The sequence below is a fragment of the Aureobasidium pullulans genome (genome assembly GCF_000721785.1).
Source record: "Aureobasidium pullulans EXF-150 unplaced genomic scaffold scaffold_31, whole genome shotgun sequence".
In the NCBI taxonomy this organism is placed as follows: domain Eukaryota; kingdom Fungi; phylum Ascomycota; class Dothideomycetes; order Dothideales; family Saccotheciaceae; genus Aureobasidium; species Aureobasidium pullulans.
The window spans coordinates 215,918-237,396 of NW_021941051.1; the positions used below are offsets into that span (position 1 = coordinate 215,918).

At 49.6% G+C, this 21,479-nt stretch overlaps 7 protein-coding genes across 7 annotated transcripts; 3 read left to right on the top strand and 4 right to left on the bottom strand.

Moving 5' to 3' along the window:
* Positions 1 to 1,344: 1,344 nt before the first annotated feature.
* Positions 1,345 to 4,713, bottom strand: M438DRAFT_283441 (uncharacterized protein; the record flags this gene model as incomplete). Its single annotated transcript, XM_029901387.1, has 7 exons — positions 1,345 to 3,772; positions 3,847 to 3,998; positions 4,057 to 4,092; positions 4,143 to 4,229; positions 4,282 to 4,332; positions 4,385 to 4,424; positions 4,484 to 4,713. 7 exons carry the CDS (start codon positions 4,711 to 4,713, stop codon positions 1,345 to 1,347), a joined length of 3,024 nt encoding a protein of 1,007 aa, XP_029755843.1.
* A 699-nt stretch (positions 4,714 to 5,412) lies between these two features.
* On the top strand, positions 5,413 to 8,207 carry M438DRAFT_369344 (galactose-binding like protein; the record flags this gene model as incomplete). The annotated part of the gene is made up of 5 exons (XM_029908103.1): positions 5,413 to 5,888; positions 6,003 to 6,096; positions 6,147 to 6,464; positions 7,301 to 8,054; positions 8,111 to 8,207. The coding sequence occupies exons 1-5, from the start codon at positions 5,553 to 5,555 to the stop codon at positions 8,205 to 8,207; spliced, it is 1,599 nt and encodes a 532-aa protein (XP_029755844.1). The 5' UTR covers positions 5,413 to 5,552.
* An 806-nt stretch (positions 8,208 to 9,013) lies between these two features.
* M438DRAFT_339653 (MFS general substrate transporter) lies at positions 9,014 to 10,919 on the top strand (the record flags this gene model as incomplete). The annotated part of the gene is made up of 5 exons (XM_029904241.1): positions 9,014 to 9,171; positions 9,224 to 9,691; positions 9,755 to 10,497; positions 10,551 to 10,655; positions 10,705 to 10,919. The coding sequence occupies 5 exons, from the start codon at positions 9,014 to 9,016 to the stop codon at positions 10,917 to 10,919; spliced, it is 1,689 nt and encodes a 562-aa protein (XP_029755845.1).
* Positions 10,920 to 11,410: 491 nt separating this feature from the next.
* M438DRAFT_283345 (FAD/NAD(P)-binding domain-containing protein) lies at positions 11,411 to 12,637 on the bottom strand (the record flags this gene model as incomplete). The annotated part of the gene is made up of 1 exon (XM_029901378.1): positions 11,411 to 12,637. One exon carries the CDS (start codon positions 12,635 to 12,637, stop codon positions 11,411 to 11,413), a length of 1,227 nt encoding a protein of 408 aa, XP_029755846.1.
* Positions 12,638 to 13,656: 1,019 nt separating this feature from the next.
* On the bottom strand, positions 13,657 to 14,490 carry M438DRAFT_359523 (uncharacterized protein; the record flags this gene model as incomplete). Its single annotated transcript, XM_029907344.1, has 1 exon — positions 13,657 to 14,490. The coding sequence occupies one exon, from the start codon at positions 14,488 to 14,490 to the stop codon at positions 13,657 to 13,659; it is 834 nt and encodes a 277-aa protein (XP_029755847.1).
* A 1,620-nt stretch (positions 14,491 to 16,110) lies between these two features.
* M438DRAFT_378105 (uncharacterized protein) lies at positions 16,111 to 17,463 on the top strand (the record flags this gene model as incomplete). Its single annotated transcript, XM_029908778.1, has 1 exon — positions 16,111 to 17,463. The coding sequence occupies one exon, from the start codon at positions 16,111 to 16,113 to the stop codon at positions 17,461 to 17,463; it is 1,353 nt and encodes a 450-aa protein (XP_029755848.1).
* Positions 17,464 to 18,263: 800 nt separating this feature from the next.
* M438DRAFT_305966 (putative 1,3-beta-glucan biosynthesis protein) lies at positions 18,264 to 20,753 on the bottom strand. Its single transcript, XM_029902245.1, has 2 exons — positions 20,330 to 20,753; positions 18,264 to 20,269 (listed from the first exon to the last, which is right to left on the bottom strand). Exons 1-2 carry the CDS (start codon positions 20,338 to 20,340, stop codon positions 18,721 to 18,723), a joined length of 1,560 nt encoding a protein of 519 aa, XP_029755849.1. The 5' UTR covers positions 20,341 to 20,753; the 3' UTR covers positions 18,264 to 18,720.
* Positions 20,754 to 21,479: the final 726 nt, after the last annotated feature.

A 21,479-nucleotide genomic window follows, 5' to 3' on the forward strand; every position in this document is an offset into this window, starting at 1 on the left:
TATACTTACAGGGCACAATATGTGTTCTCGTTCGAATCGGTCCATTCAGCATAACCTCTTCGAGTTTCATGATCAAGCATCATTTGGAAAATAACCAAGTCTGCAATCCTTTCATGCAATGGAATCTGAGGGTGGAAAACTCGTGCGTAACCCCGGGGAAACACGTAGTCGGCGATGTCGGCACGAGAAACAAGATCTCTCTTCCTCGTGATACCGTTGTCGTGGTGAAGCTCGGCATCAGGATCCATAAGTTGCGTAATCTTGCCGAGAATGAGCATATCACCATAGAATGTCCCGCTGAGCTCGCCACCATCGGTATCGCGTTTCCATGGAGTTGTTCCCGCAGGGTCCCAGGTGTTGAGTTCGTAGAACATGAGGCCTTTTCTGGTGTTGGATTCGCTCGTAGACTCATCTACTCCTGGTTCACAGTACCTGCCGCGATACTTACCGAGAAGATAGTCGTAGTCAATAAATCTCACTGAATCTCCAGCTCTTTCGACTGCAGATCGCTAGAGTGAGATGTTAGCATGGCTTCCAAGCAACGTTCAAGATGAGGGTTAAACGTACAAGCTGTGCATTGACATAATCAACCAACTTATTCATCTCTGAGCGACGTGCTTTTGTCAAGTACTCGGCCGGTTGCCCGAGGTTTGACAATTTGTAGATCCACGTCGTCCAAGTGACCTTATCGCACTCGTCTGATAATTCTTCTCCGAAGAACTTGCCGTATCCTGTGACATGAATCTTCGCCCTGGATTACCGTTAGTAAGTCACTGAGCAAAAGTGATAGCAAGGCCATACCCATTGTTCAACTTCTTCTTGGCTGCTGTCAGCAAGGTATCGAGGTTTGTACCAAAGGTATCCGAAGTAGCCAGTGACTTGCTGAATTCGATTTGACCCTCGCAGCCCCGAGAGAGGGCGTCCCAGTCGAAGTCCTTGGCCCATGCATAATCCTTATCCGCCTCTGCGATCAGCTTAGCGGCTTCGGCTTGTCCTTTGGTAAAAACACCCATTTGGTAAATGCATGAATTCAACAAGTTGATCAGACCAACATCGTTACCACCTGGACAGTAATTGGGATTAGTAAACGGCTTTCGCACCATAATTCATCTTCTGCTCTCGTTGCCAACAGAATGGAAGAACATACCGATGGACAGGGTAATAGCGTCCTGATTGCTATCGAGCTCGGGGATCTGCTTGTCTAGCACATCCCTCATGACTGCGCCAGAGCACGAGAGGAATTGGAAGTTGCGACCTGCCGAATCTCCAATTCGTGAATCTTGGTTGATCAGATATGGGTATGCATGATCGTATCGAGCGCAGGCAAAGTCTGATATCGCAAGGTTAGCGTATATCGCATAGTGACAAGGTTGCAAACTTACCAGTACCGTCTGTGAAAGCGTCGTATACGCTTCCAAGCCTGTCACCAGCACCAATTCCAGCCGAGTAAGAGTCTCCAATGGCGGCGAATTTGCGAATGTTCAAGACATCCTCTGGAACACCGTCATCTCTGGGCTCCATGTCCCATTCGGTACCGTCGTAATTGCATTCAGTCTCCTTGTTTTCGGCAACATTCCAGCAAGTTTCCTTGCAAGTAGAAGGAAGAGCTGGAACACCGCCTCCGCTTCCTGGCTTTTCATCGCTACCAGGAGATGGCAGGGCCCCGAATCCTGGGTCTTGACCTGGGGCCCAACCCGCGTCATCACCTGTAGTATCCGTCATACCGCAACGGTTGAAGAAGGTCTCTCCACGGTTATCAAAGGTAGTCATAATGGAGTGCAAGTCTGCTCTGCCATCTCCGTCGAGGTCGGGGAAGTATTGACAGGTACCTGCCCAGGAGCCTGAGTACTGCTTCCCACTCTTCAAGAACCACCAGTTGCTACCCCCAGTGTCCATCTTACCGTTGTTGATATAGACAGTAGCGTCACCCGTGTACTTGTCGACCCAGATCATGTCTTCACCGCCCCGTCCGTTGACGTTGCCGAATCGAAGATTGGCGCGATCGATGCCTTCGGCTTTCTTGAACTGTGCGATCTTCTCCCAAGAGCCATCATTGTTGTGCGTCCATCCGTAGAACCTTCCGTCAGGTTCGATGCAGATGTAGTCTGACATCTTGCTGTTCGAAACGTCGGCGAATCTGACAGCGAGATCGTGGATACCGACACCTCTCTTCTCTGGACAGTTCAATTGTGGCGCTGGGTCGGCAAGGTATGTCCAGTCGAAGGCTCCAGTCTTCTTATAGTTATTGAGCCAGACAGAAACCTTGTTGTTGTTGTCGGGATCAACCCATGCGATATCGCAAGCGCCGTCATTGTCCCAGTCGACTAGATGAAGATCCCTGCGATCGTAGTTTTTTCCAGGGCTCCAGAGGTCCTTGGGCGAGCCCCAGAATACATCATTGTCTCCGCTGACCGACTTCTTTCCCAAGTTGGGCCAGACAGTCATCTTGCCGGTCGATAGAGTCCAGACGTAATCCTGTCGTCCATCCTCATGACCAAGCATATTGCAGTACTTGTTACCATCAGCCTTGAGCTTGGTGGAGCCACCGCCAGTGTTCTTCCAGACCTTCATGTCGAACTTGAACTTTCCGTCGGATTGCTTCGTTGATTGCAGATACACATAGTCTGCCTTTGGTAGAAGTCCAAAGGCAGCCTCGCCATAGATCCTCGCGAAGTGGATTCTGTTTCGACCATTGGCACCAACACCAGCGTGTGTTGGTCCGGAGGAGGCGCCCTTCCAGAATCCTTGACGCCAAGCAACGTTGAGTCCATCACCTGCCCCTCCCTTCTTGCAGCTTCGAGAGTTGGTCCAAGTTGTTGTGGCACCTTTGTCGTCCACCCACAACCAGTCGTCGCGCCCGTCGCCATTGATATCATCGAAGCGGACGCCACGCTGATCGCCCATGCCCTTGGCGGTGAATCGCAAGCCAAGAGGTTGCCAGGAAGGAGTGTCAGAGGTACCCGAATTTCTCCAAGCATGAACATTTCCACTATCGTCGACAATCATGTAGTCGGCTCTGCCATCTCCGTCGATGTCGCCCCATCTGATACGGTCCTGCTTGTAGCCAACGTTGCCCTTGATCATGCCAATATTCTTGAATGTAGGTGGGCTTGTGGCAGTTCCGTCTCGATTGTTGATGGAAGCCAATGTATCTCCGTTAGGCGAAACGCAAAGGAAATCATCGTATCCATCATTGTTGATGTCAACCCACCATATGCCTTGAACATTGCAGAAGAGTTTGGTATCAAGATCAGCGACCTTCGAGAACTTGCCACCTCCATTGTTCTTCCACGTGGCGAAGGACAGCTTCTCGTTGGCATACCACCAGCCCACTATGTCATCGTATTGGGAACCATAGAGCCTGGTAAAGAACCACTGATCACGATCGAACTCGGAAGTATAAGACCAGATAGTGCCCATCTCCTGGCTGTTGTGGTAATAGATGCCATCTGAGTCACCTGAGCCCTTTTGAGTGATACCGCCGTATTGAGCCTGACCAGGTTGCTTGTCACACGTGTTGCCTGTTGCCTTGGACATTGGAGAAGCTTCCACAATGAGACCCGACTGATAACCCCACTCGATGGCATACCAGAACTTGACGGCCATCTTCTTGTGTCCAGCATCGCTGTTCTCGTTAGCGGCAGACATTGAGACTGTGGGAGTCTGAACATACGTGGGATGGATTCCATCTGAATTCAGCTCATTCAGTGGAATGTCGATATCGACATAAGTGATTGGCTTTCCGGTACTCTTAAGGCGAGTAATCAATTTCCTAAGATAGAACAGAAGGACAATGAAGTTAGACGATGATGATCCATGAATAGATAGCTGTTCGGAGAAACATACTTGTACTGTTCGTTGATTTCTATACGATTGCTCTCTGCCTTGGCATCATTTCGTCGAATGACAGATGAAACAACGACATATGTTTTTGACATGCCATCGGCACTCCAAAGGTCGTTGAGCAGTCCCTCTAATCGGCTACCAGCTCCGTCGACCTAGAATAATGTTAGTGACTACTCGATTGTAGTCAAGCCACAATTTGAAGTGAAGTACCTTATTTTGGTTTGCGTCATTGGTGCCCACGTTCATCTGAGACTGTTAGTTTTGCCATCTTATATAATACATCGAGTACGACCTACCAAGACAACATTGGGCTTGTAACCGTATGAGTTGCGTGCTGCATTGCGAGCTTCATCGATAACGAAACCACTAGTGGCCTCGAAGTCCTGTTGAGTTGCTGATGAGAAGTAGATCTGAGAATTTCCAGAGCAAACTTACTCTGTCCGTCATGTCTCCATTCTGTTTGCTGCCAACCATATTGACATCCCACTAGAGCAACATATATGAGCACAGTCACAACGGATTGTTAAATTATACATACGCCTTTATATCTCAGCTGATCCCTCAAAGGTTTTCGGAATCTACACACACGTCATGTCAGTCTTCGTTTCCAGTTGGTCTTTTTCTATCCATGACTCACCCATTACCAGTGCTCGATCCAACACCGCTGACAATAGATGCGCCCAAGGGCAAAATTCTCAAAGCAAGCTTTGCATTTTGGCGAATTGTGAGGCTTGTATGGTTGGAGGTGAGATCGTTGTCTCTGAACGCTGATTCGTAGTCGGAATATTGCTTTGAAGGCAGACATGTTGCTCCGCCGAAGAAGGCAAGAGCCGGCACCACCAGACTAAACACAGTCTCGACGTGCATGACCGCTAGTTCCCTGTGGAAACTGAACGGGTGACAAAAGGATGTATGATGTTGGAAAGGTTTGAGAGAATGTGAAGATTATAGGTCAGGGAGAAAGACAGGTAGGACGATACCCTTGCGGAAATGCAGCCCGATTGCCAAGGCTGATTACTAGACAGAGCGTACCATCAAATCACGCACTGCTGCAAATTTCCGCAGAAGTGGTTTATATTGGGCAAGAATATAAAAAGGTGCTCTAGACTCTCGAATCCTTTGGAGGAGTGAGCACTGATCGATCATTCTTGCAGTGAATCTCAAAGACAAGGGTCCCGAGCCTTGAGCTGTCAAGGTCGACTAAAATATGTTCCTCAAATAGATACTCGACCACATGTTACGACGAAACCATGTAGCCAAGCCCCTTCCAAGAACAACTAATGCCTCGCTTCTTTGATTCAGTAATGGCGTAAATCCTACGGGGGAATTATGATGGATACTGGCGCATCCTGCCCGTGTTTGAGGAATGACCACCAATCTTGGCAGGATTCGTGTGTTCGGTGGTCAATCAATTTTAATTATAACGCGCGCAGGATACGATATCTGCGGTGAGAATATGCAGCTAAGCTCAATTTTGCACGTGTTTCGATCATATCCTCCTACGTATCAATACCCCCCTGCGCGCGTTATTCCCTTTTTATCACGACGACGCCACTTTCAAATCCTCTATACATATCTGTTCTGGCTCCCTGTCTGATGCAAGGTTCTTTCTCTGTCTTCATAGGTTCCAGTGCTGATTCGCATTCTCTCAAATCTTCACACTCGTATAATTCCATCTCTTCTGTTGCAAGAGTGCACTGCACGCCATGCGCTCCCAATCGATCACTTTGCTAGCAGCCCTCTTCGGTGCAGCAGGTGCTATTCCATGTTACGAAATGGAATCGCCCGAGTATGGCTCCCGGGGACTCGGTGGGCTTGATCCATTCGGCGCTCAGCCAGTCGGTAAAAGTTGGGATGTTGTGGACGCCAGAGATTGTTATGCTCGCTGGCAGCCGTTCAGACCAGGTCAGACCTTCAATGATGCCAAGGTCACCAAAACAGTGTTCGAAGCGACTGCAGAGCAAGTACGTTCCGCAATCAACAACTATTACAACCCCGATTTTCAGCTCTGGCTCCCGCTGCGGACAAAAGGCCTCCAATATGTATGTACACATCCTGTTGTTCAACATTGAAGTTTGAACTTGAAGACGCAAGTATAACTTGTCGTTTCTGAGCTCTTCCAAGTCTTATACTGTAGCAATTTTAATCGATTATAGTCTCATATGTTGCCCAGTGTTCTGCAGGGAAACGATCAAGAGGTTTGGCCCCAAAGGAGTTTGAGCGATTGGTGGCGTGTCACGGTATCCATCAGTAAGTTCTGACTGCCCATGTCAATGTTACTTTACTAACAATGAACAAAGTCCTCCCCAGTGGCAAAGCAAAGCTTCAAGAGGTGAATACGCCTTCTACAGGGGACTACGCAACCGAGATAAACATGAGACAAGCAGGAAGTGTGGGCATTACCGGGCTCAAGGGTACGATAGATACAAGCGATTGGGCCTACACCACAGGGACTGAGCTTCGGATGGCCATGTTTATGATCTACGAAAAACAGAAAACGGCCTTCCGCAATAATGTCCCATGGGTGACTCAGCCGGAATTTGCTTACGCACTAGCGGAAAAGGCCAATGGCGACTGTGTTGTCCTCGACTTCCGCAACTTCGACGAATTCGTTCTCCGTATGGCACCGGCTCAAGTTCGTTAAAGGATGCTACTTCTGCTAAGATTCTCTTTTTCTACCCGGCTATAGACAACGTATCTTAGAACAGAATGAATCGAGTGTCGTGGAGAGCAAAAAGGAAGGTTATGTAGGATCGGAGTTAGCGTTATCATCAAGCTGGAAGAATACAAAATGTCTCTTGTATCGAGTTAAAAAGTCCAACATTAGTCCATCCTCGATGCGTACCTTGCGCTATGAATGGCCGCTTGTATGTAGCCACTACTGCGCTCAGAACCTGAGTGCTTTGGATACCTTTGCCCATAGGTAGACTCTTGATAACGTACCCGACTGAATTCATGTTCGTGAACTTTATAGCATCAGTCGAGATCTAGAGATTAACGTATCATAATCTATCACGGGTTTGGGAAGCGTACATTATCCTAAAATCTTGGTGTCTTAGTATCTTAACCTAACTAATAGATAGGTTGGTTGGTTGATTCTTGTAAGCTCTTCACAGTCTTTTCGTCTGTATGAGCTATCCTAACATCTCCTTAATCGCCGTGCTCGCTCCTTGGTTTCAAGTCCGATCTGGAAAGGAATTCAAGGTCTCTCCAATCCCTGCCCTTCCTTGAATTGTCCTTGTACTGTCGTAGCTCTCATCCTAGTTGTCTGTTGAAGGAACTGGACCGTTATCTTTATCATTATCGAGGTCCCTTTGCTCTCTGTTGGCAACCTTGGTAACATCGTCGTTCATCTTCGAGGAAACGTTGAAAGGATTTGTCCAAGCGGGCTCGCAGTACAAATTCCTTCGTCTTGGCTCTGGCAGGCATGATTTACCTTTCTACAACGACGCAGATGTCGAGCTACAAAAGAGCTTCCTCAGTGCGTTCTGTAAGAACGACGATTATGCAGGCTGGACACAAGGCAAGAAGCCAGCAGTCGAGCTTGCGATCCGGAAGACACCTTCCAAGCACGACACCATCGATGCAGCCTCCGGTCGCGCTTTTCAATTCCGCTCTGAGGGCGAATGGCCTTTGGCAAGGACTATCTATACCAAGTACTACCTGACACCCGACCTTGCTTTTACGCCAGACGAGCCAAGCTGCTCATTCCACAAGCGTCTGTCTTACCCGGCATTGACTGTACCTGATGACAACTCGTATATTCGGTTCATAACCGGCGCCTACGAGACCAATGTGGAGATCACTGGTCATATTGTTGCTCATGTCAATGTGTCAGTCACGCCTGAATTGACTGGAGGCTCGCCCAAAGATATTGATATCTTTGTCACCATTCGCCACTGGGGAGCAGACGGGTCCGAAGTCTTCTACACGGGCTCAATTGGCGACCCGGTCCCCGTGAGCAAAGGCTGGCAACGCGTGAGCTTGCGCAAAGTGAACAAAGAGCACCCGAACCACCGAGAGTACAGACCTTGGCGCGATTACTTCTCTACGGATGTGCAGCCCGTGGTCCCAGGTGAAATCTACGGTCTAGATGTTGAAGTGTGGCCTACTCAGATCGTTTTGCAGAAAGGAGAGAAACTATCTTTTGAGATCAGTGGAGGTGATACCCAGGGTGTTGGTATCTTCAGCCACGAATCACCTGAAAGGTAAGTTAACATACAACGACATATTCTGAACACTCTTCTGACTGATTTCTGCTCAGATCACCTGAACGCTTCGGAGGCATCAACCACCTCCATTTCGGTCCCAGATACAGCAACTATGTAGTGCTTCCTGTCATCCCAGCCGAGACATCCTGAGATTTTACAAATGTTGCGGCAACATTCCCATCGTGTAGTATCGCCGTTCAAGCCAGGAAGCAATAGAATAAGTCTATATTAGGGCCTGAGAGACTGATGTGTGTTGCGATGAAGTCAAGCGGATTATCAAGTCTATAGTAGACGTTCATTAGCTGCATTGATCACGGAGGCGGGTTTCTAATTCTCAATTATATTCAGTTTTGGAATGATTCTCATCACCAGCGGCTGCTTCGTCATCTCATAGAATCTCATTGAAGCGCTCTAACAGCATCTGTGATTACATAGTGAACATCGAACTACTGCGATGCACTGGTAACATCTATGTGGCATCTTCGGCGGTTATGGCGATACTTTGGCTCACAGATGCGAGTAACGGAGAATAATGGATGTCGACGGTGCGGTAAGTGGTTGACGGAAAGTCACATGGTGGAATTGAGGGCCATGGGGCCCCGCAAGAGCGGCCTCATGGTTTATGTCAATGCTGCTAGCAAGTCGGTCTGTGTGGGGGAATGTATGGGGTCTATGAGCCGGACTGGATACTGGGTTTTTGACTCGAATCGGGCGTTTTGGGGTTCTCCAAAGATCCCGCCAGACCGGCTGATGGCGCCTGGGTACTATTAAGCCCAGGCTAGGCTGGGCCTAGTTGACGACTCGGGGTCCCAGATCTCCTCAACCCTTGTACCGTTCTGCGGAGTACCACTGCCGCTATAAAGTTCTTACCCCTCTCTTCAAAGACTTGTTGCTATAAATCAGGGTTGCTCGGTCAATCTCTCTGATATACAGTATACATTTCGTGTACAGCCAGCATGTCTTCTCGAAGTATCGATATCGAATTTGCTCAGATTAGTGAGCCAAATATGGACCGAGTGCGCACACTTGGATCAGTCCGCCTCACAAGGGAAGGAACAAACGAGCGGATCTTGTACCCCAAACCTTCTAATGATCCCAACGATCCACTGAACTGGTGAGTCGTTTCCATCGAGCATACCATATACGGAAACTCACATACATGCCAGGTCTAAAGCATACAAGATCTACTTGATGAGTTTGACAAGTACGGCACTTGTATTGTCGAACTTCATGGCCGCCGGTCCTTCCATCGCTATCGTCGAACTCACCATCGATATCTTCCACGCCTACCCTCCATCACCCCTAATCCCTGGGTCATTCGCTCCTGCATCCATCGCCAGATTCTCAAGCAGTATCTCAAAGGCTGCATACTTGTTCTCTGCTACTGCTTTGTTGCAAGACATCTCAAACGTTTTCTGGGTCCCCGTTGCTCTGAAATATGGTAGAAGGAAGGTATACGTACTGTCGTTCTTGTTGTTCGGCGTTACAACGATCTGGGCTTCGCGGGCAAACTCTTTTGGCAACCTGCTTGCAGCTAGACTGGTGATGGGTTGGTTTGCAGGAACAGCCGAATGCGTGGCGCCATTGACTGTCGCGGACCTGTTTTTCTTGCACGAAAGAGGCACTTATATGGCGTAAGTACAATCGAATTATCAGAAGAGCTTTTGTCTTGATCATGCACTAACACGCCTGGACAGGATATTCGCGGCCGCTCTGGCAGCTGGTGCTCCTCTAGAAAGCATATTCGGTGGTCTGTTCACTCTGAGCACAGACTGGCGAGCGCTGTACTACCTTGGAACCGGTCTCATCTTCGCTTTCACCATATTGGCATTCTTCACCATGCCTGAGACAGGATATATTCGTATACCAGAAGTACACGAGCCTGCGCTAGTACGCCATACTAGCAAAGATATCGAGAAGTCGCTTGGTGCTCTCCAAGTCGAGAGGCTTTCACCTGAGCGTAGCGTCGAGATTAGCAACATACCCAAAAAGACATTTCGCCAAAACCTGGCTTTCGTCACGCCTCCACAGACCAAAGAGTCATTCTGGAAAATATTCATTCGACCAATCTTGTTACTTGCACTTCCGCCGGTGATTTGGTCTACGGTCACGGTTGGACTCGTGGTAGGCATTGTGGTCATTCTTTCGGTATCACTCGCGAACGACTTCTACACGATTGATCATTTTGAAACCTGGCAGTCTGGACTATGCTGGATAGCCGTTATTGTCGGTACTGCTATTGGTATGCCTATATGTGGCAAGCTAACAGATACGACTGCGGACTTTTTCACCGCTCGTGCCGGCGGCATCAGAGAGCCCGAGCATCGACTTCCTTTTTGCATACTTCCAGCTTTGTTCATGCCGGGAGGACTACTCATGTATGGACTGAGTCTAGATCATCACACCCACTGGGCCGTGCCCGTCGTTGGTCTTGCAATTAGTAAGCACATTCCCATCGAAACATTTCAAACAGATTCTGACCATCATTCGCAGTCAGTGTGGGAATTGTCGGAGGCACTACAGGAGCTATGGCCTATATTGTAGATGCTTACCGTCCCATCGCAGGAGAATGTGTCGTTTCAGTGATGGCGTTCAAAGGTGAGTTCTTTGCGCGTGTCATTTACTGAACGTTATTGACATGCTTTAGCGGCTTTTGCATTCCTAATCGCGTTCTACACGAACTCTTGGCTTGCAGCAGATGGCCCAGCAGTGGTATACGGCACATTAGCAGGTATCGTGTTTGCTTGGCTTGCACTGGCACTGCCTCTTTATATCTGGGGCAAACAGCTACGCCAGAAGAGTCTTGACTGGAAGTTCATTCGACTTGTCCAATGGGACTTGGATCGCGAGACCGGAGAGTGAGGCTTGGTGACTATTCGAGGAGTAGAACGATCTACCTTTTCGAATCTGAACCTTTCGTTGGTACACCTGAGAACGTTTTCACGAATGTTGTTCAAACTCAGTCCTGTTTCATACTCATACTGCAAGTCCACATGGTCCTCGGGGTCCAGGATCTTAAGGCTTATGCTGTCTTGTCCTCTGTGCCTCCCAACATATCTCTTGCTTCTGACACTAGGCCAAAGCGTGCAATGAGTACTAACCAACTATGTTTCCTACTTGCCCCACATCGGGTCGCCCTATGTCGTTTTGTCAAAGATGCCATCAAACTCGCCAGCTTTGTCCAGAAGTGACCATTGCACTGGCAAGTTCTCAACAGTATGGCTCTAATATGTTTTACTTCCATAAAATTTGGCTCAAATTCAGCTACGCTAACAATCGCTCATGGATTCCTCACCACTCACGAAGGAAGAATCCATATGGCTTAGAAGACTCGAGTCAATCGCGGTCCCGGATTACACCTCAAGCTCCCTCAGGGTAGCTGTTGACAACTCTGCCATGTCTATATACTCCTTGGACAAGAGCCACTGCAAGATGGGCGTATAATCCAATACCAGATCCCGGATCCAAGCAAGAGGGTACGGCAAATTGTGGAAGAACTTTCCCAAGAACCGTGCGAACTCGACATTGTGGTTGACATAGTTGACTCTGTGACCTTCGAATATCTCGAAGCCTGCATTAACCGCTTTGATGTCACGCAGATCGACACTTTCCAGTGAACGCGCAAGATAGTAGCCATCCTCGATGGCCATGCCCATCCCGTAAGCTGCATAGGGCGATACTGGATGTACTGCATCGCCGAGGCCGACGACTCGGCCAGCTGACCATTTCTTCAGCGAGGGCCTGTTATAAACTTCCCAACGATAGACCTGGGTGTCAAAATTGGTAGCGTCGGCAAAGCGAGGCAGGGGATCTGCGAAAGTGCCTAGGATATTCCGGACATGGGCTTCGATATCTGATGGCAGTGGCTTGCCATCGTATGACGGCTCTACTAGCCACCACTCGTAGCCTGCTTTACCGTCGTGAAGCATAGGAAAGAATGAAGCTTGGTGTTCCTTAGAATGATACAGGGCTCCGCACGCTGGCGGGATATCTGGCAGCTGATCGCACCAAGCAAGATAAACGCGAATGCCGGTGTGAAAAAGTTGCGGGTCGCCAAAGGCCTGGCGTGCAACTCCGGATCTGATGCCATCTGCAGCGACAAGGATATCAGCCCTGCATGTGTATCCACCTTCGAATTCGATCTCGACTTCATTTTCCTCGTGCAGTTCTTTATAAGCGATGAAATTGTGATTTGGTCGAATGACGCCTTCAGGAACACGCTCGAGAATCTTTGCGAAGCCTCCAGATCGTAACATGCCGTAGTGCCAGTCTTTGATCCCCATACGCTTCTCGACTTCATGGTTGAATGGGATTTCCGCACGCTCATGGCCTTGTTGATTTCTGAACCAGGTGGTGGTAGGCAGGCCGAAGTTATCGATGTTGACTCCATGAGACCGTAGAATTGCAAGTACTGGAGTTGCCAACAGTACACCTCCGCCAATGGGTTTGCAATCGGATCGTCGCTCATAGATGCGAACGTCGTAGCCTCTGCTTATGAAGCCGAGGGCGGCTGAGACACCACCTGGACCTCCTCCAACGATAGCGACACGCTTTCCCGGGCGCCATTGACTGTTGTTCATGTTTGACTTATCGTTCAAGAAGCACTCTGTCTGTATGTAGAAGTATGGGTTGACCCGTCCTTGATCCCGGTCGTGTGGTTGGATCCGTGAAGATGATGAGTTTTGCCATTGTCGCTCATACGAACGCAGGTTCTTCTTATAGAGGCGAACCAGTGCAACAACAGCCTCAAGATGAGACCGATGGAGAGGTCGGGAAGGCCAGATTCACGGTAATGCGGAGGCGGGGGTGAGAAGTTCTGGAGTGAACTCAAAATCCGTGGGGTGCGGAGTCGTGGAGATATCGCGATCCGGGACTAGAGACGGCTGCTCTCTGATGTGTTCCCATCCGAACACAGGTACTCGACTGTAATCTTCAAGAGTACCGAGAGCTTGAGAAGTTGAAGCTATGATGGGGGCTATATCTCAATCTTGATAAGGAGACAAGTCTTATCGCATGATTAGACGACAGATAAAGGAACCAGCATTCCTAACAACATTGATCGTTTTACAGCAGGCGTGAGGTTCGAATGAGCGATTCAGTTCTACACGAGAAGATAACAAACCCAAGCAAGATAGTATGGCGAGTCATGTGAATATTTCCCTGGAGGCGTGGACTCGCGCTCCTCAAGCTCGAACACATGTGTTCAGGTTGGAAAAAGCCTAGCGTCCCTCACGCTGTGTACGTGCTCTTCTGTTCAGCATCATCCGCAGCCTTTACCGCTCTCCTCGTATGACCGACAATGTCATCAATGACACATCCACCTCTCTCTTCAATAACCAGCGCTACCAAAGATCACTCTTTCCAGAATGCCCACCTTTCGACACTGTAGCTATCATCTCCTAGCCACGTCATCTGACCCCCATCGCTTGCACAGTCCCGAGATCAAGGCGGAAGATAGGTGAATTCTGTGATTCAAAACATTAACCCAGCAATTGCCACCGCGACTTCTTAAGCTTCATCGAAAACGATATCAATCAAAAATCTACTTGCTTTCTAAGCCTATATTTCCACTTCATCCTGTACGGTGAGCACGGTGTTATCACATAGTAGAGCAGCTGCAGCCATCATGCGGTGATGGCTCGAGGGTACAACTACATTCCATGTCATCATCACCATCACCCCTAGCCCCTGTGTTAGAACAATGATGAAATCCATGTTGAAAACTAAATCTCAATGGTCGGTGCTGGCCATCTCCACTTCGAGACTCGAGGTCGTCTGATATAAGTGGGAGGCAAGGCTGATATGATGGGATGGAAGTATATCGTCGAATTGTTGTGGGTGGTGGAGAAGGAGATGATGTTGGCGGCATAGCAGACAGTGCCGCGGAAACATCAGATTTTTCAGCACTGCTTTGCCGCGTATTGTCATTGTCGTTGATGCTACTGTCATCCTCAAATCCTGATTCCCAGCCAAAATGTGGTGTATACCCACCTCCAAAGGAATCAGGAGCAGGGCATGGAGTTGATGTAGCACTTGAACTCTGCACCTCGTCCATATGATCGATATCAACATCATCCCAAGCCCTCTCATTCGAGAAACTGGGATGTTGTTCCGCCATCCCTGGTCTATTTCCCACACTTGCAATATCAGATAATTGGTCGTCGTTATCTTTTTCTGGACTATCTTGGTGGAAGTCATGCTCATTGGCCTCCTGCGAAGTCTGAAAGCCATAGGTTTGTGGGTGGAAGCCGTAGTGCTGATACCACCACCACTTTCGCGGGTTGATCTTGTGGACGAACTTGAAGCCCTGGGGTGGTAGGGGGTCCTTGTTGAATGCGCGGTTCAGACTCAGTAACAGGAAAGCCCAGAATTTATCTTTGCGCCATTTTGATCTGGGGGTTGGAGAAGTTAGGAGATCGTTAGTGTTGGTCATCTTGTATGCGTTATGGGTCGAGGGACGGAGCTGGAATGATGAGGCAGATGATGAAAGGTAGACGAGACTTGGTGGGAAGAAGACATCTTACTTCTTTTCTTCACGTTGCTATAAGATCAATATGGAATGGTGCTGTCGTCGGACTTGATCTGTAGAACAAAGAGACTGTTGGTGTCAGTGGTGCTGATACATGTCTTACTTGATGCAATCGTCTCTGACGACCAAAGTGTTTGAGACAGAGACGACATTGTTACATGTCTTCATACTTTGCGAATACGACACTCGCGAAATCTGAGTTTCTCATCATAGTTTTTTGCTCGACGGAGTGTTGATGTACACCATGATAGGATATCAGGTTGTGTATAATCGAATCAGGTTGAAGTCATGATCCAAGTATGACGGAGATGCTACAATATTGTATACATGCGTCATCTGCAGCAGCTCGACTCCGGGAGTGTTGTTGACTAGGTAGCCAACCTTGGATACAGTTTATGGTTTCCGGCATCACACAGTCCGTAGCGGGCCGTCGGGACAACGTTTCCTGGGCATCAACCTCTTTCGAGAATCTGCAAAAGTGAAAGGCAGGCAAGGGCCTTGAACCACAATGTTTCCATGAATAGAATAGAATAAATTGAACACGAGGATAGGCAGACACATGTCAAGATAGAAAGAAACGGGATTACCTATTGCGCTGTGCAAGTTCGGGGGGCAGGGACAGTTTACACAACGGTATGGAAAGAACGAGACGATTGGGAAGATAGAGGCTGGAAGTCGTTGTAGAGCAGCATCATTGTCAATATCGAAATTGGCAGCAAGGCGGAAAGAGGGTTGTCCGGGTGAGACGTTGCAAACGGTTGGAGGCCGAATCTCAACGTCTCACGTGCCACAACCGAGACTTGTGGACTCGCAAGCAAGACAGATCAGCGCTTCTCGACTCGTCTCAAGTATGAGGGCGAAGACACTTTTTCAAGAAGAATTTTCAGGCGGAAAAGAATGGACAAAACAGGGAAGCAGAATAGGTGTAAGGAATACTTAATCGAGTCAGATGGGGCATTTGTATGATGGCAGTGTTGACAGGCGGTCGGCAGGGACACGGTGAAACGTGCAGTGGCTGGGAGATTTGGTCCAGCCACCGTATTTTGACGTCGTCAGCAGGAAAAGCACAGGATTAATATGCGTGGATTAATTGCTGCAGAGAGAGAGCCCCTTGTCTATCCTTTACACACACACACACCAAAGCAGCAATTGACACGCAACATCATCCTGTCGTTTACTGCATCTCATAATCATACTGCATCAATCTCCACCTTCAAGCCGCCCTCGAAGCTTAACCTTGGGTTGCATCCCTTCGACGAGTCGTGCAACAAGGCCTCGTTACAGCGCGATACTGCCCACAAGGCGTCGCAAAACGACTGCATAGATCATCCAAAGACTACAACAGTACGTCTTGGCCTGGGTCGACGTTTGTTCTCCAGCCTTCTCTTTCTACTGGCATTCAATCGCTAGAGACGTTGCTTGTTTCAGCGGAGTACCCTTCTCTTACCAAGTGGGGAAAGGCGTCGAAACTTCAGACTCGCACCTTCGCATCCAGCCATCCAGTCGGACAAAAGACTCAAAGCCATGGCTCTTTCCTCGCATACTTCGGCTCCGTCCTCGCCCTTTCCAGAGACGCCTGTCGCCCTAGCAAGACCCTCCCACGCCGCCGTCCGTTCCACCAACTACGACAACTATAACACTGCATTCTCAGAGGATACTTCTTACAACAGTACCTATACCTCGGCTTCCCCATCTGCATCTCCATCCCGCTCTCTATCCTACTCGTCGCGCACCGTCTCGGCCGCCTTTGGAAAGCAAGTCCTGTCTGCCATCTCGGAAAACGTCAACCCTGGAGTAGTCGCTACTGTCGGCTCTCTGTCCCGCAAGGCCTCACTCCACGCCCGCGCAAGATCTCTTGTCAGCTTCGTGCCTGCTTTCAACCCTACCGACACCGAAGAGCAGAACGGTTCATCAAGGTCACCTCCTCGCAAGGGTCCATCTTTTACCGACATCTTTACACCTCGTCGTTCATCGCTTGCCCCCTCCGAGCCTGAAGAAGAGTCGGAATACATCATGTCTTACAAGTCATCCTTCACCGCCGGCTCTGGTCGTATCCCTCAACCACAAGCTCCTGCTCCCAAGCCTAGTAGCCGTAGCTTCTCTTGGTTCGGTTCAACAAAGACTGCTCCTGTCTCCCCTCCAACTCAAGCAGAGGGCACTGTCGGCATGGATCTCCTCAACCCCGCCACATCACTACTCTTCCCAGTCGGCCTACCATCAGAGAAGACGCCCACCTCCTTCGACGAACTCCTCACCAACGCCGAGTTCCTCATCAACCGCCTTCAGACCGCCTACAAGGAACAAGCCTCTGCTCTTCAAGCCGCCCGCGCCGAACGGGAAGCACAAAGCGAAGAGACCGAAGAGGCCACAACACGAGCTCAGCACCTCAAACTTCAACTCGAAAATCTTGCCGCACAATCCGCCGAACAAGCTGCCACAAATCGCGCACTGGCCGAAGAATTGGCAGCAGAAAAACAACGCCGCCATGAAGACCGCGAACACTTCGAACGCATGGCCCGTCAAAACGATCTCACCCCCCGCGGCAATCGCCACAGTGGGGCTAGCTCTCTACACAGCGACAGCGGATTCGAGTCAGAAGCCGATACTGCCGAGTCATGTTCTCGTCCTCTGACCCCAACATCACCGCATCCTCACAATTACGCATTGAACAACAATGAGCGCTGGGGTACCGTCATGGAACCCATCAAGGAGGTCCGCCCTGTTTCTAGAGACTCGACCACGGCGAGGATTCCTGGACGCACTTGTGAGATTGATGCCGGAGTATGGATGTTTATGAGGGATGAGAAGACCAGACTCGAGCGCAGGGTTCAAGAACTCGAGGGTGTGCTTGATGGATGCCTCGATTTGATCGCATAGAATCGCTCATCATAAACACCACACCACGCCACATCACATACATCGCTTTTGCATTTTGGTCGTAACTTTTGGCATAGCGCGGTCTTGATTATTCCCGACGGTACTGGATATCGCGACTTGTGCTTTTTTTCAATTTTATCTTTCAATGAACCCCATTCCTTTATTCTAAAGGCAGCCCATAGATGGTTATCAAGACCTCAATTTTTGTATATAGACTTTTTAAATTGCCCTTGTGCTCTCTCATCATGATGGTCACATGAAATATCAAACCCTTGTTCAGACTTTGATCACCACGTTTTCCCGTACTGCAAAAGGCCTTTTTCCCATCTCTTTGACTCTGACTTTGGTTTTGTCCAACAGGCCGCTTTTTTTCTCTTTGTCGAATGTAGAAGCGACTTCATAACGTGGAGGTTGATGAGTACTTAGCTTTCACTTTGTTGCATCTCTGGTTCTGGATATCTTCCACTATATTACAAGAAAATCATCGAGCGAAAAAGAAACAGACATTTTTCAGACGTCCGAGAAAATATAAGAGGGGAGCCCGGGCATCACTTGCAAGGTGTTACTCTTACATATATCTGGTCATGTATGCGTTGGTATTCTCAGATCACTTGTAGATTTTCCCATATATTTCTTCCCCACTCTCATCAACGATTGATCATGCGAAGATACCTGTATCAGATTGAAATCGATGATTTCTGACTTGCAGTATCATCTGTAAAAGCGTCGTTCTGACATGCAGCAATCAAACAGCATGTTCTGCTTGACTTGTCATCGAATCCCATTGAGGCACAGAGGAGAAAGGGTAAAATATGTAAAATATCATTTTTGTGTTTGTGGTGTTCCTTGTGTTCGTTGTTGCAATTGAAGTATTCCCGCTGCCGAACAATATAACTGTCCCTTCCATGCTCTCTTGGATGATTTGGGTTGGGATTGATAGTAAGAAAGAGAAAGAAAAAACGAGTATTACACCATGAAAACGCCTTGTGTCCTCTTTCTTTGCCCGAAACAATAGATGATGAGGCTCGCTCCAGGTAGTGCGGGATGATCCTAATGTCCACTTCTTGCAGAAAAACAAACCCAATTGCAAACCAAAAGCAAACACTGAAAACGAAAATGGAGAGCTGTCTAAAAGGTACAGTAAAAAGACTGGTGGAGGCCAAAAGAGGCGAAGTCTGTGGTGATTGGTCCGCGCCTCGATAGATGGGCCGAGGACTGTATTGTGTTGCTCCTATTCTATCTAGACGTCGTGACAGACTAGATCTCGACAGTCTTCATCTCTTCGGTGTCTGCTGAGGTAGCGCCACCTTTTGTCGCCTCTTCTGAGGATGTGATGGCCGAATCAGCCTTCTCTTTCTCGTCCTTGCGGTCTTGATCGGCGAAGGTCTCGATGGTAGGAGGGAGCGGCGAGTCCATGCTCAGAAGATTGTCGTTGCTCTTCGAAGTGGTGAGTACGGCGTCCAGATTGTCGGTCTTGAGGGTGGGACCGGCCTCTTCGGCGACGCGCGCGAGCGGGCTGCTTACGTGGCCTCGGGGGCTTTGTGTGGCAGGGGCCTTGCCGTTGCTTGAGAAGCGCTGAGGACTGCGGCCACGGTCGCTGCCGGTGGGAGAAGCATAGGGAGAGAAACCGTTGAGACTGCTGAATTCATTCTTGACGTTGCTGTTGATGCGGAGGGGTTGCTGAGGACGCTGGCCCTTGGGAGTGCGGCGGCCGTACTTTTGGTCGGTGCGCCAGCGCAGGATATCCATGTACGAAGGGTCGACATTTTGGTTCTTGAATTCGCGGAGGGTGAGTTCACCGCTGTCCTCGTCGACAATAGCCTTGGGAGTACTCAAGTCGTCGGCGACGCTGGCCAAGAAGGCAGACCACGAACGAGCGACGACATACTTGCAGTCGTAGTCGCGACCGGCCAGAATAACCTGACCCCACTTTCCAGCGGGACCGGGAGCCAGATCAATGCAGATGTTGTTACCGCCCCAATCTCTTGCGACGGGAATCCAGCCGGGGTGAACGTAGGCTTTTTGTACGGCGTTTGGCGGGTGAGAGTCTTGTTTTGACATGAGCTCCGAACGCCAGCCGGCGCCTTGAGCGGATTGAGGAGCAGAGGGCTGAGTAGAAGAACCGGCGAAAGCCTTGTTGGGGACCTGCGGGGCAGTGTGAGGAGCAGACGAAGCACGGAGGTAGTCGTCGCCAACGCGAGCCCACTGTTTCCACTCTTGAACAATCTCCTCGCAATCGAGCAACATGCAGCCAAAGAGGATACCGGTGGGTCTACCACCGCGCTCTTGACCGTCGTGGATCATGAGAGATTCGCGCATTTCCATAGGTAGTGTGCAGTCGAGCTCATGTTCGAGTTCATTAACATCGTTTTGAGTGCAACCTTCACACAAGTTCTCGAACAGCTCTTCGTGGTTGTGCTCAGCCCATGTATCAATGCGTCTCCATGAGTGACCGACGGGCGGCGGAGGAGGGAGGCCTTCTGAGAAGCTTTGCATTTGGATCTCGCCTTGGCCGACGCCTTCGAGGTTCCCCGAACTGGATTGGCGCTGCATGGTAGAGCGAAGGCCAGGAGAGTAGGGACCATTGGGCGACATGCGACCGTTGGTAGGCATGAAATCATTGTCCTGAGCGTAGGGGTTGTTGAGATCGGTACGAGATTCGGCGGCGGTAGCGACCGACGTCAAGGGCGCGTGCCGACTCTGGGCGAGAGGAGTGTGAGCACCGGTGCGGTAGGGCATGTCGGGCGAGGCATGTCGGTCGTTGGACGTCATGGTGTGCCAGAAGGAGCGCCATACTCCGGAGATGCTGTGGACGAGCAATTAGCCTGGCGTGCTCGATAGAGCGACGGAAGAGTATGCTGCTTACCCAGCGGCCATGTTGGGGAGTGAATTGTGCTAGCAAATGCCGCAGGTGGTGTTGTGCTTGTTGTGCGCCGTGGCTGCTGTCGACCTGCAAATCTTGAAAGTGCCGCGCGTTTCGGAAAGTGTCGTAACGGCAGTCAGTCGTGTAGAAAGTGGACTGCAAGCGGTGCGTGGGATATGTATTGGTTGTCGGAGTAGGTTGTCGAATGTCGTGGGTCGAAGATGGCGGGATGGTGGCCGTCGTGCGAGATTGCGGTCAACAAGTCGCACTGGATCAAGGGCAAAAGGGGAAACCGCCGTGTCAAGACTGTTTCCGACTTCCAAATCTGTCAAACAAACTCTCTTCTGGAAGCCTTCTCCCTGAAATAACGGCTATAACTGGCGGATATCTGACTATCACCACGATTGCACAAACACTCTTGTAGTCTGTTTTTGTCGCTTGCAAGTCGTTGTTTTCGGCTTTTGGTTGACCTGGAATTGTGGCTTTGCTATGCCGTCGAATCACTGACTCCAACCGACAGGGTCCTTGAATGTTTGCGGCTCCTACGGACAAGAACAACAACCGCTAGCCATCCGCATCTTCTCTTATCATCATTGTGCATTGGATCATATACTCCGTACCACACATACTGTACTGCGCTACAATCGCCTTCCATGCCAACCTATATGACGCGCCACTATTATGTGCCTTTCTTGGGTCAGCAACACCATCCACTTTTTCATCAGCTTGCAAAGTCGACTCAAAACTCGAAATCAAAGCGGAGACCCGTTGCCGTCTCGCCGCAAAACTCAAACGTTCCTGCAAAAGCGCTTGCCTTGTTCCAGTCTGGTGCGGGTGGCAATTGGAAGCTAAGAAAACTAACAACCACATCACCTCCGGCAATTCTCCTGCATCATTAACGAGTCGATATCCTCAAGTCTCTTTGTATCGCATGTCTTGAAGACAGAGACGCACAACTAAACACTTCACAGCCCCCATGTCATGGTCTCTGCAAGAAACGTGCTGTCTCTACCCGGCCTGAGCATAAACCTGAAACACTTTCTTGGAAGCCATGACGCTCATTGTGCATTGACGGCGCATGCCAAAATGCCCGATTCGTCTGCACCACCTACGTCGTGCATGTCAGGTGCCTGGTGAGTCGCAATCCTCGTCC